Source organism: Musca domestica, unplaced genomic scaffold (assembly GCF_030504385.1).
Source record: "Musca domestica strain aabys unplaced genomic scaffold, Musca_domestica.polishedcontigs.V.1.1 11, whole genome shotgun sequence".
Classification (NCBI taxonomy): domain Eukaryota; kingdom Metazoa; phylum Arthropoda; class Insecta; order Diptera; family Muscidae; genus Musca; species Musca domestica.
In genome coordinates, this window is record NW_026712133.1 from 2,277,573 (window position 1) to 2,302,972 (window position 25,400).

The 25,400-nt window shown below is 34.0% G+C and overlaps 1 protein-coding gene across 4 annotated transcripts in view; it reads right to left on the bottom strand.

Moving 5' to 3' along the window:
- The window catches only part of LOC101901484 (nipped-B protein), a 436,426-nt gene that overhangs the window by 106,269 nt on the left and 304,757 nt on the right, over positions 1 to 25,400 (bottom strand). For 3 of the 4 annotated variants that reach the window (XM_059129842.1, XM_059129838.1, XM_059129855.1), the window contains exons 17-18: positions 20,488 to 20,583; positions 14,442 to 14,590 (exon numbers count right to left, since the gene is read on the bottom strand). In XM_059129842.1, coding sequence (XP_058985825.1) covers positions 14,442 to 14,590; positions 20,488 to 20,583 — 245 coding nt within the window. The remainder of the gene's footprint in view (positions 1 to 14,441; positions 14,591 to 20,487; positions 20,584 to 25,400) is intronic. The other variant, XM_059129846.1, reaches the window with a different exon arrangement.

The following is a 25,400-nucleotide window of genomic DNA, read 5'->3' on the forward strand; positions in this document are numbered from 1 at the left end:
AGACAACAAAACGTCCCATGACTTTAGCAAGAATTAGTGTAGAGTTGTCTAAACTTGTGTTTTAATGTGAGCCGTTAATAATGGGAAGGTGGAAGTCATAACAACAATATTTACCTTATAAAGAAATAACGTTCTAAGGTGAAGAAGAATCAAACTATTAAGTCATTACATCATTACAAGAGGTTTACAAAGAAGCTAAAAAATATCTTTAACATTCAGTGACTGTATCCATCATTTTTTTATGAATTTCATTCAATTCATTCGGATCCTCACACATATCGGGATCATCCTCCAAAAGCCTATTACAGCTTCTTCTTTTGCACAACATTTTTCCAATAAAATAAATTGAAAGAAATTCAACATTTGCTTTGCTCTTAAGTCTATTAATAGTCGACTTGACTTTGTCTCTTTCTGAAGATAGTTTGTTTCTATTTTGTTTGTTGTAATCCTTTTCCTATTAGAATAAATACATGGTGAGATGAAAAAAATGCAACCAACTTCAGACTGCTGTCATTTCTAAGCCACTCGTCCGACAGATGTTAAAAATATTCCAGTGACAGCTCATTATATTGTTTACAAGGGTACAAATGCATTTTGGTGAGAATTTTCCAGAAAAAGTTATTCTTGATGGAATTCAAGCGTGATAGTGTGATTTCTTTATATTTGGCTGGAAAACCACAATAATAATTAATATTTGAGATTCTCCTCCAATTAGTGCATAAAATATGAGAACACATCGACAGTACGATTCAGCCAATTGATTTAAATAACGCTTAAGTTTTTATGTTTTTACAATAAAAAAGCAAATTTTAGTAAAGGTAGCATATCATCATAAGCTTAGTGTATACCATACTTAGAGACACTTGACTTAGAAATATCGAAGGACATTTAATCTAGCAACACTCAAAGGCACAGGAAGCTGGAAGTTTGGGCCAAACTGTATCTAAAAATATGGTACCGTCACAATATATGGCCGCTATGATAGCAAGCCGGTTGTGCGCATGTTATACTTTAGGCTTAAAACATTGAACACCATTTTCTCGACCAATAATCTCGCCTTGCTAAGCACAACAATAAACAAAAGCTATGAGATACACACTGCTGAGTTCATTATTTAACATCAGCATTTGAAATTCATTGATATTGAACACCTAGCACAATTAATGGAATCAACAACCATTCACTAGCATACTATTTCATTGGAATAAGAGGGGTTATGCTTTAAGTGTCACTTGCTTCGCAAACAGCAACAATAATGTGTTAACCAACTCCTTGGCAACAGTTTCTTGAAAGTTCTATTTCAACATGGGAAAGCAACAGCCTGTTGTTTTTGTTAAAAAATATACTTTCAATCGAATCATTCGTGTTAAAATGTATTCGTTTTTATCAAACTTTTTTTATTTCTATAACCATTATTTTGAACATTGTTTGATTACAGCTCATTGGGAATTGTGCTTATTGTGACAATCCAAATTTCCAATTTGTAATAAATTGTAAAATATAATTGAAAATGTCAAGAAAACACTTGAAGAATGTGTACAAAAAGATAGTTTGTCTTAGTTCATATGTAAATTATTCCCCATCATATACATACAATTTTAACGTAATTCTGTAACAAACAGCCAATTTCGGTTTAAAATGATAGATCTCTTTCATTCGTTTTTTCTTTTGTATTTTTATACCCTCCACCATAGTATTGTGGGTATATTAAGTTTGTCATTCCGTTTGTAAAACCTTGAAATATACATTTTAGACCCCACAAAGTCGATTTAGCGATGTCCGTCCGTCGGTGGAAATCACTCTAACTTCCGAACGAATTGAAGTAGATTGATAAAATTTTACTTAAATGTATATTATGTCTGCAGGGCTTTCGGTATTGAAAATGGGCCATGTAGGTCTACGTTTTGGTATAGCCCCCATTATTCGGTATTTTGATGATTTTAGCGACATTATTTACCGGAATTGTTCCAACTTTGGTATTTGAAGTTCATACTAGATACTACATCCTATGACAGAAAATTGTTTGTACAGGTCCACGCCTTCGTATAACCCCCATATAATGATGATGATTTTAGCTACATTATAAAAAGATTTTTTTCAAGTTTCGCTTTGGAATATTATAATAGCTAATGACAAGAGTTGCCTATGCAGGCCCACGACCCTAATATACGGCTACGTTCAGTATTTTTAAGATTTTAACAGAATTTTTAACGGATTTTATTAATTCAAAGTTCGGCCCGGCCGAACTTACAGCTTTTTTACGTGTTTGTTTTGTTATAATAACATTTGCGTGTATGTCATTGTCATTCAAAGCATTTGTTCCAAAAACTAAAATACGTTCTCAGTAGACTAATTTACGAACGAATTGTCAAAAAACAGGATGTAAATTCAAATAAAACATATATATTTGAATTTATCTAAATGATAATAAATAAATTTCTTACTTCCCTTTCAATATTTATACTACAGAATCATCCAAGATTTTTCAAAAGTGGCTGTTTAATTTAGAATTGCATATTGCCAAAGGATCATAAGGATTTCGCTTAGTACGGATCGTCAAAAAGATATATTCTTGCGCTTCTTGGGAATTGAAGCCTACGTTCGCTTGGCCCGGACAGCAGGAGGAATGCCTTCGTAATCTGAAGATTTTCCCTACAACTCTTCTTGGAGCCTACGTTCGCATAACTTGGACCGTACGTTGCTTTACTACTCTCTCTGTGTTAGACAACAGAACCTTTAATCCCGCTCATCCGCATAACTCATAGAAGCGATTTGAAATATTCATATCATTATTGATAAGTTTATACTACCTTGTTTTTAGCTTTACCTGTGCTGGGGTTTACAAGTTATCGTTTGGTATTATTTTAGCTGAAATTACTCGGAATTTAACGGAAGCTATTTGATATATGAATATTTTAAACAACCTGCATCGCCGACAGCTCAATGGAGATTGAAATGGGTTTTTCTACCTGTGTATATTGTTTTACCCTCTTCATTTCTTTGAAATGACAACACCTTTCAAAAACAAGCTGACGAAAGAAAAGCGAATTAATTAAATTGTTCGGAAACCCCGAATCTAGGAAAAATACAAACGTAGAAAACATAGAACCAAGTGCCAAAAATGTTTCTCTGTTGAGAGATGATGGTGCGACATCTGAAGACTATCAAACCGTTGATAGCCATAAACTCAAAAAGCGGAGGATGAACAGCGAGGACATAACATATCGAAAATATGATGCAGGTCATTCTAGATATACTCCAGGTGCAGCTGGAAACCCATCCATAGAAGCAATGGAAATAGGAACGCCACACCATGTAGCAATCGATTTTCGCGTTGCGCTTCCAATTTTTCCCATTTAAAAAAAAACGTACTTCTTGCAAATTTCTGGAAACAGAAAAAGCTATTTCTCGACTACAACATACAGGGTGAGATTAAAAAATTGTGTACAAAAGCATTTTGGTGAGAATTTTCCAGAAAAAAGTTATAAATGATGGAATTCAAGCGTGATAGTGTGATTTCTCTATATTTGGCTAGAAAACCACAAGTGCCTATCTATGTGTCTCGTACTATCGCTCGTTACCGTGATACTGGTAGCATAGCCCGATGTCAAGAATTGGACGGAAGAAAACAGCAACATCAGCAGAAATGGTTCGAAAAGTAAAGAAGCGACTTCATCGAAACCCGCGTCGCAGTGGCCGAAAAATGGCTCGTGAGCTGAACATATTGCAATATTCCATTCGGCAAATATTGAAAAATGAGCTCGGGGTAAAGCCATTTAAATTTCAAAAAAGTGAAAGAACTTACGCCGCAACAGAAAGAAAATTGTGATGAACTGCCGAATTTGGTTTTCTCCGATGAGAAAACATTCGTTGTCCAGCAGTTTGTAAACAAACAAAATTATCGTGTTTACTTGCCAAAGAAGTCAGCTGAAAATGTGCACCTTCGGTTGGTGATGGTGTGGGCCGCCATAACAGCCGATAGTCCCTCTCCGCTCGTATTAATCGACCGTGGAATCAGAATAAATTCCGAATATTATCGCGAAAATATTCTGGACGGTGTATTAAAGCCTTGGGCACGCAAACATTTTGGCCGCAGACCTTGGACATTCCAACAGGACTCAGTATCATCGCACTCAGCACACGCCACCCAAGAATGGTTACAAAATGCGGTTCCTCAGGATAACAATTGTGTTGGACTATTGTGTCTGGAGTATTGTGGAAAGCAAGGTTGGAACTAAAAAATACTGAAGTGTCGATCACCTCAAGCAAGCACTTCGCCGGCAATGGGCCAAAATACCGCAAAGCAACATTCGGCAGCGTGTGACGGTTTCATTCAAATCTTCAAAATACCGATTATCGGGATGTACCGCTATATGGGGGCTATACGAAAGCATGGACCTACATGGCCTATTTCCTGTGTTAGTCTGTAGTATCTATTACGAACTTCAAATACCAAATTTGAAAGAATTCCGGTGAATAATATCGCTAAAATCAACAAAATACCGAATATAGGGAGGTACCGTTATATGGGGGCTATACGAAGACGTGGACCTACATAGACAATTTTCTGTCTTAGGCTGTAGTATCTATTGCGAACTTCAAATACCAAATTTGAAAAAATTCCGGCAAATAATGTCGCTAAAATCATCAAAATACCGAATATCGGGGGTACCGTTATATGGGGGCTATACCAAAACGTGGACCTACATGGCCCATTTTCAATACCAAAAGTCCTGCAGAAATAATATACATTTAAGTAAAATGTTATCAATATACTCCAATTCGTTCGGAAACTAGAGTGATTTCCACAGACGGATGGACATAGCTAGATCGATATAGAATTTTATGCTGATCAAGAATATATACACTTTGTGGGGTCTAAAATGTATATTTCGAGGTGTTACAAACGGAATGACAAACTTAATATACCCTCCATACTATGGTGGAGGGTATAAAGAGACACTTATATGTTCTTGGTGTCACTTGTACATTGCACCTGCACCATTAACAACGAAATTTTGCAGCCCATTCAATTTGAATGCAAAAAGGAAACTTTCGGAAAAAATTAGCGAAGCCGTCAGTGATGTGAATACATAAATTGCATTATTAAAGCTCATAGAAATAAACCGCATGCATATAACAACTCAACTGTTGTGGAAGTAAAAAATGTAAGTGATAAGAAAAGGAATTCTATCAATCCGCGTTCAAGGATGGGAAGAAAGGTCTTATGAAGCTCGGATGTGCATATTTCCAACTGCAATAATGAAATGACAATAGTTAACTATTCCTTAGTAATATCGATCGAATATGTATAATAACACAAAATACACATAGAATATTGTTTATATAAAAAGTCTTCTAGTTTTCCTTTAACATTATTAGCCTGTTCAGCAAACTTATTTTTCTTCCAATTGCAAGGCAAATGGCAGACAAATAGAATTTTTGGTTTTCGCACGTAAATAAATAAAGGGAGATTTTTTCTGTAGGTAAAATTTGGTTCACCTAATTTCATCACAAAAAAAAAAAAACAAAAAGCCCAAGTAGACAATCAAAAAATATCAATCGTTCATTCACAAAATTTAAACAAAGTAATATATTGTGTTTGAAAATGGATATTTCACACGAAAGGTATGGTCAATTTCATCCGCTGTGCTGTGTCGATTCCAACAGGTGTGCTTCTTCACTGCTCTAAACTCTAACTCCACACAAAATTAGGCGCTAAATGGTATATAATTATTAACTGAGAGACTACAAAATCAGAAAAATCTCTTGTTGATCCATTTCAAGACTTAAAGGTTTTTATTCTGATCCTAACCCTGACTCAACAACGAATATAAGACACTGTGGCGCAGTAGTAAGCACGCCCGCTTTGCTCTCTGAACACCTCGGTTCGATTCCCAATCCAGATATCACATTTTTAAAACAGAAGAAAAGTTTGAGTATTTCATCTGATTAGTAAGAGTTATATGAAAGTGCACACTGGAAAAAGTAACAATAACAATAAAAAATAAATGCTTAAGTCTGGAGTAAAAAAAAATTTTTTTCACCTCCAATAACTATCGAGGAAGTGACTTTCACGTATATTACAAGTAACGCCGTATGCTCTATTCAGTCATGCCTAAAACTATTGCGGGCGTGCTTCATCTCTTCCCGAAGGATCCTCCTTCCGGAGTGAGAAAGCGATTATCGGGAGGTACCGCTGTATGGGGGCTATACGAAGGCATGAACCTACATGGCCCATTTCCTGTGTTAGTCTGTAGTATCTATTACGAACTTCAAATAGCAAATTTGAAAGAATTCCGGTGAATAATATCGCTAAAATCAACAAAATACCGATTATAGGGAGGTACTGTTATATGGGGGCTATACGAAGACGTGGACCTGCATAGACAATTTTCCGATTATAGGGAGGTACTGTTATATGGGGGCTATACGAAGACGTGGACCTGCATAGACAATTTTCTGTCTTAGGCTGTAGTATCCATTGCGAACTTCAAATACCAAATTCGGGGGGTACCGTTATATGGGGGCTATGCAAAGGATGTAGTATAGGATGTAGTACCCATTACGAACTGCAAATACTAAATTTGAAACAATTCCGGTAAATAATGTCGCTAAAATCATCAAAATACCGAATATCGGGGGGTACCGTTATATGGGGGCTATACCAAAACGTGAACCTACATGGCCCAAGTCCTGCAGAAATAATATACATTTAAGTAAAATTTTATCAATCTACTCCAATTCGTTTGGAAACTAGAGTGATTTCCACAGACGGACGGACATCGCTAAATCGATATAGAATTTTATGCTGATCAAGAATATATCGTCATATGAAATCAAAAAAGGCGTAACTTACATTTCAAAAATTTTAGAGGAGAAGCAAAAAACTTCCGAAAATGGATAATACACAAAATTGTTTCAAAATTTTTGTAGGTTAAGCTTAGTTGTCACTATCGAATTAGTACTTGAAGAAAAAATTTGAATTTTTGTATTATTTGCAGAGCTATGAAACTTACGCCTTTTGAGGATTAGATTTTCTGAATCCGAAAAGGGCGTAAGTTACAATAAAAACAATTTAGCTACGATGTAGGAAGTGTTTTCCAATGTTCTTCATTAATTAGATTCACTATTTTATTTTGTTTTTTATTAACATACTTATAGTAAACAAAAAACATAAAAAGTAATTCAGCAAAAAAAAAACAACATTTAAAGTAAAAAGATTTCATATCATAAATAGATAAAAATTAGAATATAGTATAGGATAGTGTTTGATTGCTAAATTTCATAGGGCAAATTTGTATAAAAATCATGGCAATCTTCTGGTATGAAGGATTTAAGATCCTGGAGATGTTCCCACTTTTTTTTAGAAATTTTTAGTCTCTGAGAATGTAATGGAGCAGGTTCGTTTTTATAAGTATCTTTTTCTTTTCGGTTTGGAAGAATTGCATATTCCTCTTTAATGTTTGTTTTAAAGTAAATAGTTCCAGACGTATCGTATCCCAATGCTCGAATCATGTTAACGGTGGGATCTCCAGCTTTTTTTCCTGTAAAATATTTTTGATTGTATTAACAGGTCATAAATATTTATTATCACAATTTTACCTGGACGAATGGAAGAGTAAAGCTTAGGAACAGAATCATAATCCAGAAAATATGAATGGGTAAGATGATGGGTGTTGAGTGGAAATGGAGACTTACGGGAATCGTTTACATATTCAACGAATTGAGAAGGAAGATTAATTTTTTTATTGTTTATTTTTCTTTGGATTATCGAATGAGTTGAATCACATTCCATTTGGGTGTGTCCAACTATTAAATATTTTTGCTCAATTGTTAGGTTTTTTTCAATACACAGGGATAGTAATGCGTTTGACAATATGATATTGCGGTTTTGATAAAAGCATCCATCCGAATATATTATAATATGGTTAATATCTGGTGACTGAAGTATACATTTTTTTAAGTGTTTTATAATACATGTTGTGAAAGTAGACGCTACCAAATTCCCTTCAGATTCATCCCAGATATAATTGTCAGATTCATGGCTGATGATATTATAAATAGTAAAGTTGTGTACCTGCAATTTCATTTTATAATATGAAGCACTTGCGTTTGTTTGAGGAATCAATTTTACGGCTTGCATATCCATGCATAATAATAAGCAAAGACCAGACTTTGCATTTTCGATATCGTTTGCTTTTTCATCTCGCATTTCATCAACTTCTAATCTATGACTGATATATTGATCCTCAGTTATGTTTCTTGCCTCATATGATACACAAGTATTACACATGTCATTCCTTGGTTTAAATAATGTAATATTTTGTTCTTTTACTGTAAGCATAAACTTTGGATACGATACTGCAGAAACTTCATCATCGCTATTTTTAATGCATTCTTCACAATATAATTTATAAATTTGGCTGTATGATCTTAAATCTGTTTGCAAATAAAGTTTCTTGGTGTACTGCCTTCGGTAATGGGATTCAAGTTTCGGAATATCATTTAACCAATTTTTTAAAAAGTTATGACGCTTCTCGTATTTTTTATCTTTAATCGAGGTATTTCTTCTCGGAATAGCTAAATCCGGTTGTTCCCTGTTTAAAAAGATTTCATCTACCCAATTTCTTACAGTTTTTTCAGTTATTCCAAGAGTTGACGTAAACATTTTCTGGCAGACTTGGATACGTGTTGTCTTAGCTTGCAAATAATAACGTTTGGAAAGCGATCGCCTTGAAATAATGTTCTCATTACGTGCTTTTTCAGAAACGACCACGTGACTTCTTACATACACCTTTTTTTCTCCCCACGTCATATTCCAAAATCGATCAAATATTTGTTGGCGTATATTTTCAGCAAAGTGGGAGCAATGACGCAATGAGCTCTTTTCACAAAATTTAGATTGACATATTTTTCCCATTATTCGAGGATTTTTTACACACACAATTCCTTTATTGAGGCCTGTATACATTTTACCAGTCATTCGGTCTTTAGCATTTAAATGTTTTTGATTTGTTTTTCTGTCCTTAACTGACATATTTAAATTTGTTTCAATTTCCATATTAAATTAATGCACTTTAATCGAGATTTTTTATTTAACTTTGAAAAAGCAAGCAGTTGCTTTATGAAATAGTTTTTATTAGAAACACAATGAAAGAAAGACTAACTGCTAACCAAAAATGCAGAAATACCAAAAACAGAAAGATCTCTAATACAAAAACAATAAAACAAAAACTAACTGTTTTTAAAAACCCATGGCATGCTTCTCTTCTTTTGTCTGTTTCTTTTCTATTCTATTTCTTCACTTGCGGTAGTTATTTTTTTTAAAAAGGCGTAAGTTACCTGTTTGGTTTATGAAATGTTTGCGCTTGCAGTTACGGCTTTTAGAATTTTGTTAATAAAATGTTCGTTTTTAGTCGTACGACTGTAAAACTTAGCAGGTACGTGTATTTTGATGCATTACATAGTAATCAATCAAAAAGTCGATTTTGAATTTTTTGTAACTTACGCCTTTTTTGATTTCATATGACGATATACACTTTGTGAGGTCTAAAATGTATATTTCGTTCGGTCTTTTGAAGTTCGGATGTGCATAGTTTTCTAGTTTACCTTTAACTTATTTTTCTTCAAATTGCAAGGCAAATGGCAGACAAATAGAAGTTTTGGTTTTCGCACGTAAGTAAATAAAGAGAGATTTTATCTGTAGGAAAAATTTGGTTCACCTAATTTCATCACAAAAAAAAACAAAATGCCCAAGTAGACATTCAAAAAATATCAATCGTTCATTCACAAAATTTAAACAAAGTAAAATATTGTGTTTGAAAATGGATATTGCACACGAAAGGTATGGTCAATTTCATTTGCTTTGCTGTGTCGATTCCAACAGGTGTGCTTCTTCCCTGCTCTAAACTCTAACCCCACACAAAATTAGGCGCCAATTGGTATGTAATTATTAGTTGAGAGACTACAAAATAAGAAAAATCTCTTGTTGATCCATTTCAAGACTTAAAGGATCCTAACCCTGACTCAACGCAAAATTTCGTGAGGTTTGCGACATAATTGCGACGTTACGTGATTACAAATAAAAATGGACAGATCGAAACACATAGCTAAATCTACCAGCTCGACGAGATAGGTAGATACATATATAAAATCGTGGATCTAGAACCAATATTTCGAGATTTGTGGCATCACCTAGCCTTTGGCGGATTAGGTTGATATTTTCGCCACCCCCAGTTACATTTTAATTTCAAATAGAAAATCCAAAACCGGCGCCCGGACATAATCTCCACCGCCATAATCTCCATTGCAATTATGGGGATTATGACCTTTTTCGGTCAGATAAATTAGCCGAAGTCGGACAGACAGGGTGATATAAAAAACTGCAACAAAGTCAAACGCCATAATTTTTTCATTTTTTTAATTTTATTGAATGAAAGAGAAAAATGTCGTCAAATTTTAGAATAAGTTTAGATTTGTTCGAATTGGTCACCTTTGGCACGAATTATGGGCTTCAAACGGCCAATGAAACCATCACACGCTGCCCGAATGTTACTCTGCGGTATTTTGTCCCATTCCCGGCGAAGCGCTTGCTTGAGATGATCGACACTTTGGTATTTTTTAGTTCCAACCTTGCTTTTCAAAATACTCCAGACACAATAGTCCAACGGATTGGTATCCGGAGAAACCTCATTTTGTAACTATTCTTGGGTGGCGTCTGCTGAGTGCGATGGTGCTGAGTCCTGTTGGAATGTCCAAGGTATGCAGCCAAAATGTTTGCGTGCCCAAGGCTTTAATACACCCTCCAGAATATTTTCGCGATAATATTCGTAATTTTTTCTAATGCCACGTTCGATTAATACGAGCGGAGAGGGACTATCGGCTGTTATGGCGGCCCACACCATCACCATGGCCGGCACTTGACGAACATCGATCATTTTGTTTGTTTACAAACTGCTGGACAACAAATGTTTTCTCATCGGAGAGCCCAAATTCGGCAGTTCACCACTTTCGGTCATTTTCCAGTCCATTTTCTTTCTGTTGCGGTGTAAGTTCTTGCACTTTTTGGAATTTCAATGGCTTTACCCAGAGCTCATTTTTCAATATTTGCCGAATGGAATATTGCGATATGTTCAGCTCACAAGCCATTTTTCGGTCATTGCGACGCGGGTTTCGATCAAGTCGCTTCTTTACTTTTCGAACCATTTCTGCCGATGTTGCTATTTTCTTCCGTCCACTTCCTTGACGTCGGGCTACGCTACTAGTATCACGGTAACGAGACACAAAAGATTTATTCACATTTAAATGCTTGAGTGTTCTAACGATAGCCACTTGTAGTTTTCCAGCCAAATATAAAGAAATCACACATTCACGCTTGAATTCCATCTCGAATAACTTCTTTCTGAGCTGTCACTGGAATGATTTTAAAAGCTATCGGACGAGTGACTTAGAAATGACAGCAGTCTGAAGTTTGTTGCAGTTTTTTCATCTCACCCTATACGTCGGACCAATCTTCTGACTTTAAACAGACGTGTTGGACTCCAACGTTTAATTTGCTGGGTACCACCATCGTAACTAACACCGTTTTGACGCTGACTCGGATCCTGTCACAACACAGCTCGGTAATAGCATAGTTTATGTAATTCTAAAGTTCATGTTCATCTCTTCCCGAAGGATGCTCCTTCCGGGGTGAGAAAGCGATATCAAACGCGATGATTTCTATCGCTTAGGCGTGACTTCTATGTTATTTGGGGGATAGTTTTTGCTTGCTGGGGTTATTGTTACTTTTTCCAATGTTCATTTGCATAGAACTCTTACTTATTAGATGAAATATTCAAACATTTCCTTTTTAAAAACGTGATGTCTGGATTGGGAATCGAACCGAGGTGTTCAGAGAGCAAAGCTTGCATGCTTACCACTGCGCCACAGTGTCTTATAGTTCTTAGATAGAATACCCAGCAAGCATTTTTTGTCGCTGACATAACTAAAGAGTCACCAACAGGCGATGAAAACCCTCGCCGGCGATGTCGAATCTTTAACCAAAAAGTTAAACCGTTCGGGAAGAAATGAACCACGCACTCGTTACTTCTCAACATTGACTTTTTAGTGGCAGAAGAAATTAAAGACTAAGTAACGTTCAGTCGTTACAATAAAGGTAATTTAAGGAAGTAACGAGAGCGTGGTTCATTTCTTCCCGAACGGTTTACCTTTTTGGTTAAAGATTCGAGATTGAGGGCGTGGGTTTTCATCGACTGTTGGTGACTTTATTGATTTGTATACGATATGCAATGCCTTCAGAAAGTAAAAAAGAGCTGGAAGTCTTTAAAATAAAATTATTATTTGTTTAACAAAAAGCATAAGTAAAACACAGTTATTAACACAAAATTTAATTTTATTTTTTCACTAAATAATATTAATTTTTTTATTTTTGTATATCACTTCTTTTTTAAAAAATTATTTGAACACATACACTAAAAAATACTGAAAAAGGGCACAACTATATTTCACTAAATAATTTAAATATATTTTTTCATTTAATAGATTTTTTTTCATTCGTGCACCAATGCCGATCTCCGACAAACTGAACCCGTTTAATTTTGTTCTCCGTTTTGGGAGTAAAACAAAACAATCGCTCTTTAATCTTCGGGAAGTGCCAAAAAAGTTACTATTGGAGATGAAAATTAGTTGATTGTAGTGGGGCAATAGAATTGTTATTGCAAATCGACCAACTATCGACGTTTCACAAGCAGGAAGCGACAAAGTAGTATAATATTAGGTGATGGAGTTAAAAACTAACATCCAAATGCTTGCAGGGTAAAGTCTTATTTATGTTCAATTCGTGAATGATTGCAAACTATCACTGTTTTATCCGATGGCAGTCACTAGATAGTGTCAGCACACGCGAGACCTTCTTTTAACTTTCTTGCGTTTTGTTATTATGTACCTACTATCGCATTTATTAGGATTAGAAGCGTCGCAGAAGTGGCATCTTAAAATGGAAGTGAATTACTCACTTCCAAATGCTTGCAGGGACAATAAAAAATAAATGCTTAAGTCTGGAGTAAAAAAAAAATGTTTTTTTTCCCACTTCCAATAACTATCGAGGAAGTGACTTTCACGATTATTACAAGTAACGCCGTATGCTCTATTCAGTCATGCCTAAAAATATCGCGGGAGTGGTTCATCTCTTCCCGAAGGATGCTCCTTCCGGAGTGAGAAAGCGATATGAATCGCGATGATTTCTATCGCTTAGGTGTGACTTCTAAGTGATTTGCGGGATATTTTTAGCTTGCTGTGTTAGTATGCTTAATCTGGAGTATTTTTTTTTTCTTTTGATTTTTTCACTTCCAATAACTATCGAGGAAGTGACTTCCACGATTATTGGAAAACTATCGCGGGCGTGGTTCATCTCTTCCCGAAGGATGCTCCTTCCGGGGTGAGAAAGCGATATCATACGCGATGATTTCTATCGCTTAAGCGTGACTTCTAAGTGATTTGGGGGATAGTTTTTGCTTGCTGGGACGTTTGCAATATATGGTGAAAAATACACATACATCCAAACACAACAACGGCAAGACAAAAACAGAATAATTACTCAGCAATAGTAGAATCTAGTAGAATCGATTCTGAACAAATTTTGCTCCCACTCAAAAACGAGAAAAACATGCTCACTCCTATTCAAGCGACATCGAGAAATTGAGTTTGCTCCATTTTTTCTGCTCCCAGGAGCATCGATTCGCTCTTTGAGCGAAATCGAGGAAATATTTTGGAGGCTTGTCAAAATTTAACTCGGTTTATTTCAAATAATTGTGTGATAATTATTTTTCATCACGGTCAATCCCAAAAAGAGTGTACTGAACAAAAATATTAAATAATGTTACTTTGAAAATGATTTTATATCATATTTTTTGATTTTTAGTTATCTTATTCGAACTTTACTTTAAATTATTTCAAATGTAAGTTTACTAAAATTGAGCTCGAGATCTTTGTTGTTTTTTTTTTAATAATATTTATTTATTATTTTCGACATTTCGTCCTCCGAAATTTGACAAAACAAATGACTGCAACGCAAGGTCGACGTCGGTACTTGGCGAGATTTTGAATATTTTTAAATATTGATCATCTTGATGATGTCTTCCTTCGGAGGACGAAATATCGAAAAATATATAAATTTTATTAAAAGACAACAAACACCTCGAGCTCAATTTTAGTAAACTTACATTTGAAATAATTTTATATCACATTCTTACTAATGCTTGTATTTAGCGCGTTTAATTACTTATATTAGTGCGATTTCCAATGTAGATGTCTGTATATACATCTTAACGTAATTAGGCTACAGCTACAAATCTTAATTAACAAATCTTGTCTACACATTCCAACTGAAGTATTTTATATTGCATGTGATGGTAAAGAAATGCCAATTTTTAAAAACATACCTATTAAATATGATGCTTTAAAGTCAAAATAGCGCATTAGTATTCCGATTGTAAATAAACTGCGGCGAAACATAGGGGTATAAATATTTTCCAATATTTGGTTATTTTGTATAATTTGGCTTCTGCTATAATCCAAAATTCTGTAAAACCTGCAAAGAAAAAAATATTAATTCTAGCGGAATTAAAATACATACATATGTGCATAGACTGGCATGACTTTTTGCCTATACTTGTAAATTATACTCAAATATGTAAAGAAGAAATAGTGTATATTTGATTAATATAATTTATACCCTTAACCAGCGGGGATGTGAGTAAGAATAATAATAAATAGCTAAACAGTCTTTCATTTCAATGACATAACCGTTGAAAACTGTATATTACTAATTATTTCATCCTTGTAATATTAGTGGACAGATTTAAAACAAGACCCCTAACATAAGGCATATTAATGTCTAAATGATACAAATCTGATTCGATTTGAAGGATACTTGCAAAGCATCACCCGAGCTTTATTGTAAGCTGGCATACATATGTATGTACTAAAAAAGATATTGCTGTTTACCAATAAATATACTTCACATTGACCGAGCAAACCTTTGTCAAAATTCTTTGGGATAAAAAAAGGCTTTCACATGAAGAATTCATGTTGTATTTTATAATGTTAAAATAATATACTACATTATTAACATTAATAACGAAATGTACAAAATGAGAGAAATTATCTGCAAACACACTACTAATGTAAATAAATATACTAATTATAATAAACTTTAAATGTATTATATTTTGAAATAAATCAAATTTTGACAAATTTTTATTGATCAATTCTGACCTGAAGATAATATAAACAATATTATCATTGCCAGTAAGTATTGTATTTTCTCGAAGTATGAAACGAAATACAATAAAACTGGCACTTAAATAATGGGACTTGCTTTTTGTTTTTGAAATGTGCTTTGCTGGATGACGAAACATTGAAAACAAAACAGTACAATACCCATTGCAAATGCTTTAATTTTCGTTATGCCGAATATTGGGAGGTACTATTATACGGGGCTGCGGTAATACGTGGGTCTACGTGGTCGTCAAGAAAATTTCGACATTTCGTGCTTATGCTCATGATGCACGATTTTTTCGAAAATGTCCTGAATTCAATCTAACTAATTTGGGGACGACTACAAATTATTAGTACAGTTCACGGCTCGAATAGTTTAGTTGAAGTCGCAACTAATTACATCGTATATTTTACAACCGTTGATGACAGTCAATAGTGAATAAAGCCTTAACACCACAAAAACGAAACTTTAAAAAAAAATGTGGAGATTATGTTTTAAAGAAAGAAGACTTTTATGATACCATTATAAACCCAAGTACCCATATGTGTTTTTGTTTTTTTTTTTTTTTTTTTTTTGAATGCCTGATGTAAATCCAGACCAAAATAATGACACAAGCTCAATGGAAGAATGTTAGTTAATGAACAATCAACCAAATAATGAAAACCAGTAAGGAAAGGTCAAAAGTCGGGCGGGCCGACTATATGATACCCTGCACCACTATGCGTATTTAGTAGAGCTCCCGTAACAAAAAAAGTTTATTAAAGTGCCAAAATTCAGTCCATTTGGGCTGATATTAGCCATTTGGTGCACAATAAACCTGAAATATAGGAGCTATATCCAAATCTGAACCGATCTTGACACATATTTCTGACCTGTATCTAATGCGCACGTGAAGGTCTATCACCCCAAATCGGATGAAACATAGCTATATAACACCAAATCGAATGAAACATAGATATGGGAGCTAATGCTATATCTTAACCGATGTTCACCAAATTTGTAGTTCTTGCTTCTACGATGAACTCAGTCGGAAGTGCAAACACTCAGTCCATTTGGGCTGATATTAGTCATTTGTGCACAATACACCTGATATCGGATAAAATTAAATATGGGAACTGTATCCAACTCTGAACCGATTATGATAAAATTTGCCAGAGGTATTTCTGAACTGATCTGGTATCTGCTACCAAATATCTTCTTGTAGAGTACATATTACGCATGTGACTGATTTTCAAATTTGACCTACTTTCTTCTACATTGAATTCGGTCGGATGTGCCAAAATCTATATCTAACTTGAACCGATTCTCGCCAATTTGAATAGGGTTCGTCCTTGGGCCAAACAAATATTGTAAGGAATATTTCATCTCAATCGGATAAAAAATGTTTTTCACAAAAATACATGGACAGACGGACATGTACAGGGTGAGATGAAAAACCTGCAACCAACCTCGGACTTCTGTCATTTCTAAGCCACTTGTCCGACAGCTGTTAAAATTATTCCAGTGTCAGCTCATTTTATTGTTTACAAGGGTACAAATGCGTTTTGATGAGAATTTTCCAAAAAAAAAAGTTATTCTTGATGGAATTCAAGCGTGATAGTGAGATTTCTTTATATTTGGCTGGAAAACCACAAGTGGCTATCGTTAGAGCACTACAGCATTTAAATGTGAATAAATCGTTTATATCTCTACCATCGCTCGTTATCGTGATACTGGTAGCGTAGCCCGACGTCAAGGAAGTGGACGGAAGAAAACAGCAACATCAGCAGAAATGGTTCGAAAAGTAAAGAAACGACTTGATCAAAATCCCATGTAGAAACAGAAACTGAAATTTTAATGCCAATACCAAAATATTAATATTTAAGTCAATATTTCAAGCAATTATTTTCTTTGATGCAGCAGTTTGGTCCAAAATTGCAAATTGTCATTTAAAAAGTTACAAGTTTTACAAAACAATCTTCTTAAACTTCCAACAGGACTCAGCACCATCACATTAATATATATATATATATATATATATATATATATATATATATATATATATATATATATATATATATTATTAATATATATTAATTAATATATATATTAATGTAATGAAAGGTTACATAAGGAAAAGAAATTACAATGGAATTCTGCAAAAACATACAATTATTATGTGGAAGTGGGAGCTCTGGATGTAGGTGAGAAAAGACTTACCAAGCCGGAATGAGCATTAGGAGCTCAAGCAAGAGAACACAAGAAGTGTAGGGAATAGCTAACAGCTATGGCAAGAGTCTGATCACAAACACGGATGACGTTTTCATTAAGGTAATGGAAATAGATTCTGACTATGATATTTGGGATGTTCTGCAGCAGCAATTTGAAGCAACTTCCAAAGACCGATTATTCAAAACGTGGACGAAACTATTTTCTTTTGAATGTAAACTAATAAACTTCTTATGCAGCTCTGTTTATTTCAAAGAAATTTCAATAAATCTGATGGTCGAGGTTGTATGGGAACAGCGGCCAAAAATACTATATGTGCAGATATCAATATGAATCTTTGGTTATGGTATAAAAATGAATTATGGAATAAAAATAAAAAATGTGACAAAATGGATATGGTCGGTGCATGTTTTGGCATGGCCCCCTTACAACGTACCTCCCGAATGAGAGTTATTTGCCCAACTCTTGTCACATTTCCACACCAGATTGTTCTGTTATTTGACATTTTACGTTCTGGAGAGTTAAAGAATAATCTTACTGAAAATTATTTGGAACGCCCCGCCTTCAGGTAGAGTCCCCCTGTAAAGGTACCTCCAAAAAAGAAGAATTTTTATGCAAATCAATTCCAAATTATATTATTTTCACATTTTTTGTGAACAAAATAAATTAACAATTTATTATCAGATTAAATCAAAGTTATTAATGGATATTTATAAATTTCAGTGTTATTCGAGTAAATCAAGTAGTGGTTTTAACAATATTTTTTATTGTTTGTTAACGTTCGCTGTCCCGTTATAAAAGTGTCAGAGCTCAGAAGAGGACGTTCAATAAGATCTGTATTTGTTGAAATACGAAAAAAATACTTTCTGTGCAGATATCAATATGAATCTTTGGTTGTGGTATAAAAATGAATTATGGAATAAAATTAAAAAATGTGACAAAATGGATATGGTCGGTGCATGTTTTGGCATGGCCCCCTTACAACGTACCTCCCGAATGAGAGTTATTTGCCCAACTCTTGTCACATTTCCACACCAGATTGTTCTGTTATTTGACATTTTACGTTCTGAAGAGTTAAAGAATAATCTTACTGAAAATTATTTGGAACGCCCCGCCTTCAGGTAGAGTCCCCCTGTAAGTTACCTCCAAAAAAGAAGAATTTTTATGCAAATCAATTCCAAATTATATTATTTTCACATTTTTTGTAAACAAAATAAAATAACAATTTATTAAAGATTAAATCAAAGTTATTTATGGATATTTATAAATTTCAGTGTTATTCGAATAAATCAAGTAGAGGTTTTAATAATATTTTTTATTGTTTGTTATCGTTCGCTGTCCCGTTATAAAAGTGTCAGAGCTCAGAACAGGACGTTCAATAAGATCTGTATTTGTTGAAATACGAGAATGATGAATGAATGAATGATTTAGTCGAAACTTTTTTTATATCTTTGTTTCTAGACTCCCCGGCCTCCACAGATAATTCTCCAATCGATACCATGGTATATTTTATAATGTCGGGTGCTTATATTAAAATTGTATATACTGTGGGTAGAAGATAGTACTTTTTAGCAGTTTCCAGTGCAAAGGCATTAAGTTTTTCGAAGCTCACATTTTTGAAAAATCCTCTCACTGTATTCCCGCCTTTTTTGAAAATCCACTGCCTCATACTTTTGGCTTGCGTACAATTAAGCCCATTTCTTTTCGAAATTTCAATCGGATTTTTTTCTTCTTTTTATTGGAATTGATTTTTTTCTTCTAAGTTTGACCTAATTTGCTATTTTTAATTTCTTGTCTGTAACAAAGAAAGTACTAAAAACAAAAAAAAAAAAAAAAAAGAACGAAGGCGATAATCCAAATTCATAACTATCGGTTTGAACCTCTCTCTTTAGGCTTCAATATTATTCATTTCTTTTGGGCTTGTATTACATATATAGCATTTAACTGATGACGTCTGAGTCGAGACACTACATAATTTACCATCCATCATAGTAAGCTGTAACTTGTGATCAATGTGTAATATTTTATCTTCTCTGTTAATAGTTGTGGGAATTAATATTTTCTTTGAAGAACTTTTCTTCTCCAATGGATACAGCAATAAGACAAACAACATATAACGACAAAAACGTATTCTATGTCACTAGCACCATAAAACTGACAAAGTTGCAGCGAAGTTACTTCAGTATTTTAGGCATAAGATACACATCTGACAAAATCTGAGAATAAAATTAGCAATTTTAGAATCTTAGGACCATTACTAATAGCGTGAAAAAAATCACATTGGATGATTCAGGGAGGAAAACAATTAAAACTTTAACAGAAATCCAATTTTATTGTCAAAATTAATCTTAAAGGCGACTCAAAACTCACACATCTTCTATACAACTACTAAACACACAAATTACTTCAATAAAAAAGTCAATTCCTTGCTTTTCAATAATTATGCCAATATTTGTCATTTTGAAATGTATTTAATTTTGTAATACAGATCTATTTTCACACTACCTTTGCACTGATCCCCCTGAAAAAATCAACTAACTACATTATCTCTTTTTTTATGCTATTCTCGAAGTGAGCCGTTAAAGTGAAGCTATTATTATTATGTTTTCTAAAAAGTTTACCCCTTTAGAGTTCGTGTGTAAACATTTTACAACAAATATCTGATTTTCATTTTTTGAATTTCGTCCACTGTGCAATGGCGAGAAAAGGTGAAACTTTGTGATGCATGGTATGTTCCTCGTTTGTCGAGAAAACTTTTTTCTGTATTGGCTGCACATGACAAAAACCCTCAGGTAAGGTTTATTCTACAATAAAGAGGGTAGCCGAATGTAAAATTATTCAGAGTTGATCTTTGCTCCGTGCCTGCAAATCAATGCGTATTCTTTTCGGCAGAAAATAATCTGCAATTGTATCATGAAAGATGGTGACATGTTAAGAAGAAACTGTAAAATGAGATGGGTATTCGAGCCAAGAACTATAATAAAATCTGTGAGACTTACAAAGCTCCGCATATTCCAAAAGCCAAGGGCACACGCTTAAAACCTTGCTCAGTGATAATGATGGTGAATTTAACAACGCCGAAGTGAAGAAAATTGCTGCAAAACATAGAGTAAGTCAAAGGTTTACTGCTCCATATACTCCTCAACAGAACGATGGCTCTGAATACAAAAATAATAATAAAAAGAAATTTATGAACTCGAATAAGAATGTTGAGTTTCCAAAGTCGCTATGTGTAGAATTTGTAATATCTGCCATATATATTTTAAACCGAACGGGAAAATCATCTGTAGAAGATAAAAGCCCTTCCGAGATTTGGTATGAAAAGAAACCAAGAAATAAATAACTCGAATTATCGGAACAAAATGCTATGTTCATATTTCTAGTCACGCCGGAAGAAGGTAGACAAAAACGCAGTAATGGTTTATCTTATGACGGCGAGAGATATCGTGTCCACATTATAGAGAAAAATATCATGGAAGTATCAGGAGATGTGATGTTTTCATAAGAAATTAGTGATTGCCCTAATGCAGGAATTGAAATAGACGCAATAGTAAAAAAAGAAAACGACGGTTATTCTAGTAATCTTAAAGATACACCGCAAAAGTGAAATATCAGTACGCATTCGTTTACATGACAATAAATCAGAGGATGTATAAGATTTTTACCCCCCAGAAAGAATTTAAGAAGAAGCGGTGCAAGATGCCGAACAGCAAGTAAAGAGCACCGAAACTGAAGATTCAATAAGCGACTTAAAAGATTTGAAGGTTTTGAAGAAATTCAAAATGGAAAACGTCTAAGAGAACATGATTTAAATTGACGCATGTGAATATAGCAATATATAACTGTTAAGAAATCGAATAATATCAAACTCTATTAGCGAGGATTGTTATTGTTATTGGATTGTTCTTTTGTCTCTAGAGTATAGTGGTGGATCCATGTCCTATCAACAGTTATGAAACGACGCTTAAAACCCATTTTATTTCGCTTACAACGATCCAAACAAGCTTGTTCATTCTTATGCTTTTTTGATCGACTGTTAACGAATGCGGCACCCATCTTGCAGCAAGCTTTTTCATCTGTAGTTCTTCATTTGAGATACCTATGATTTTAGCAATTTCACGCACTTTTACTCGTCGATCTTTTAATACCATATCATGCACTAAGGCTACAATTTCTGTTGTTGTTGCTGTTTTTGGACGTCCCCTACATGGTTCATTTTCAATGCTTGTACGACCACGTTTAAATTCAGCAACCCAATTTTGTACAGTTGCATATGAAGGAGCTCTTTCACTTAACACATTCACCATATCATTATGAATTTCTTGTCCCGATAAACCTTTTTATGTAAATATTTAATGAAGCAAGCAGTTCTAATTTTTCCATTAAAAAAAATGCGGATGCTGAACTTTATGAAATTATGGTACAAACAGGGTTTGTCGTTTAAAACGAAAGGTTTATGGTTTGAAGCAAACACTCAGTTGCTGGAGACAAAAGAACAATCCAAACAATGGACTAAAGCTGGAGAAAGTGCCCCAAAGAAGAAAAAATTCAATAGGCTAGTAAGGTTATGGCAACGGGTTTTTTGGGACTTCAAAAGTATTTTATTGATATCTGCAAAAGAGTAAAGTAATAAATTGAGAGTACTATTGCAACCTTTTGGATCAATTAAAAACGTCCTGCCTTGCAATACAAAAGAATAATTTTTTCATTAACACAACGCATCAGCGCACAAGAGTGTTTTAACAATGGCTTTAAATCAACGAATTAAAGTACGAGTTGCTTGACCACCCACCTTATTCTCCTTATTTAGCTCCCAGTGACTTTTACTTATTCCCAAATCTAAAAAATGCCTTGCTGGCAAGCGATATACTTCAAATGAAGATGCAATTACTGTTGTAAACAACTATATTGAAAACCTTTAGGGAAACTATTTCAATCAAAGGATAGAATTGCTAGAAAAGCGTTGGACTAAGTGAATTGAAGTTTCAGGAGATTATATTGAAAAATAAAAACATTTTTGAAAAACTAACTATTCTCATTCATAGATAGGCTAAGAAGTTTCCGAACAGCCCTCTTATACGTACTCTCAGAAGGAAATAAAATATCAAAATTATGAGGAACTTGTTTCTCGTATAATATATTTCCCCAACAGTTGGCTCTACAACAAAACCATGATTGGTGACGACTATGAAAATACCCTCCTAAAATAAATTTTTCATATATACATAACTAGCTGACCCGGTCCGCGTTGCCAGCCCGTAGTTTTAGTCTTTAATGCATAGTATTTAAAGCATAATTATTTTCAGCCAGAGGTTTTAATTTGAGAGTTTAAAACCTAAAAATATAGATCATATGTACTTAAATTAACGGTTTTTTAATAGCCCTCTACCCCCAAATTAGCCTAAAAACACATTTTAAGCCAAATCGATTCGATAATATAATCAAAAAATTTCCGCGAAGAGGTCTTCTACCCCCTTAGAATATAAGATGCCAAATAAGGGTAAAATCAATTGAAAAATGGGACCAAGTCGCTGGAAATAGCGGAAATCATCGGATGCCTTCATATAAGGGTTATACCAAAGCATGGTCCTATTCTTATAATTATTTGAAAGAATGTGTTGTTCTTCCTAAAACCTCAAATTACCAACATTTGAGGAATTTGAAAGGGGCTACATCATTTGAGGGACTATATCAATTTAGACCGACCTGAAACATATTTTGTACAACTGATTCTTCATGACACCCTGGACTATATCAAATTTAAAACTCTATTGTAACTTTTGTGAAGTATAGAGCAAAACATTTGAGGCCTTTAAAAGTACGTTGTGATTATTAATGTTTTGATGCTTTGAAAAGTATTTTTAGTCAAAATTGAAAATTTTGGTTTGTCAACCATATAACGGCATGTATAGAAAATATGCAAACTTTTCGATTTTTTCGGTTTTTTTTTCAAATAAGAATTTTAAATTCCAAAAGGTATTTTGAAACAGTTCTACACAAAACTCCATATCAAAATATAAAAGTCAATTTTTTCAGTTCCACGATTTTTATAGAGGCTTTTCTCAACGTTTTCTTTCATGAAAACGTTTCTACTGTAATTACAAATAACCAAAAGAAAATTTGAGTCAGATCGGCCCAGCCGTTCTTAACTAATGTGTTACTATACTTTTTTAAATTCTTACAGATTTAAAGAAGTAGGTGTGGGCAGTTCCTCTGGCCCCAAATATATACCTAAGGTTGGAGGGAGAGTCAAGATTAAGTTATATACTAACTGTGGAACAGATATCTTCATGATTTTGGCAAATATTAGGATTTCAGGTAAATTAAAAAAGGGCGTAAAATTGGGCGTGGTCACTTTTTCTTTGAATAAAAACAAAACTCGGGGTAGAACTAATATTTAAAAAAAAATTATTCATATCCATATATATAGATTAAAAAGTAGACGTGGTCAATTCCCCAGCGGTCAAATAAATACCTAGGACTGGATGGAAGGTCAACAGTATCTCATATAATAATTTTCAAGCCGTAATTTTAGTCTTTAATGCTTATTATATCCTCCACCTTGGAAAGAAGGGTATATTAACTTTTTCATTACGTTTGTAACATCCCTAAATGTTCGTCATAGACCCCATACATATATATATTCACAATCAGCATAAAATTCTAAGTCGATTTGTACGTCTGTATGCCTGTTTGTTTAAATTACGATACAGCCCACATTATTTGACGTATAGCATCAACATTTAGCAGAACAATTTGTATTGTGTATAGGATGGTTGGTATTGAAAATGAGATCTATCGGTCCACGTTTTTGGTATAGTCCCCATATAACGGGGAAATTCGAAATTCGGTATTTTGATGATTTTTGCCACATTTCTTCTATATTTTTCTTCTATTTCTTCTATATATTGATAATTCTAGTCACATTTACGCACATAACTGTTTTAAATTTGGTATTTTAGAAGGTTTGATAGATTACAATCCTTGAAGTATAAAATTGTCCACAGAGGTTCCCGTTTTCGTATGGCCCATATAACGGCCTCATTCACTTTATGGTTTTTTGATAAGTTAACTGCATTATCCAAACAGTCTTACTGGTATATGAAGTTTAAAGTGAAACACGCTTGAATTCTGATACTTTTATATAAAAATATTTTCTTTACCCTAAGGCGGATGATAATAATAGTTCTGCCCGGCCGAACTTATTTTTTTACTTGTTTTTAAAGTTAAACAAATTTCCGGTTCCTTAAATAATATGATGGTTATACAAAACGTGATCAGTTTTTGCAAGGATGGTTTCTTCCCAAATTACCAACATTTGCCGAAATTAGTAAGAAAATATGGTTAAAATGTAAGATATACTTGAAATCGGGTTGAATCCTCATCCTGGGGATACGACCCATATTTTGAACTGCAAAAGCGATTTAAGGTATCGTGAAAGTTTAGGAAGAATTTCTGAAAGAGTAGAAACCCTTTTCCTCTGCTTTTTTGCGCTTTTATATTCGGCATTTCACCGATTGCAGTCCAAATGAATTTTGCATATTGAGTTCTCATTGGACGGATTATTGTCATGTGAAAGAAGTAGGTAGGTGCACGTTTTGAAATGAGCCCCATAACGTTTTGTCGTTTATTTTTGTATGTTTAAATGTGTTCGCATCTTCCAGCTGAAACACGATGTAGATCCTGGAGTTGAAAGCTAAATGCCAATTTCAGACATGAAAGATCGCCATTTAACATCGTATGGCGTACTATTTCTTTTTGATGTTATTTATTCAGAATTCAAAACAATAAACACTTCTGTATAGTTTTTAAATTGTAAAAATTTCACGCCCAAAAGATTTTTTCTTTTTTATTTTTATTGGCATATTTTACAATTTTTTTTGCCAAGATTCCATTCCAAAATTGTATGAAT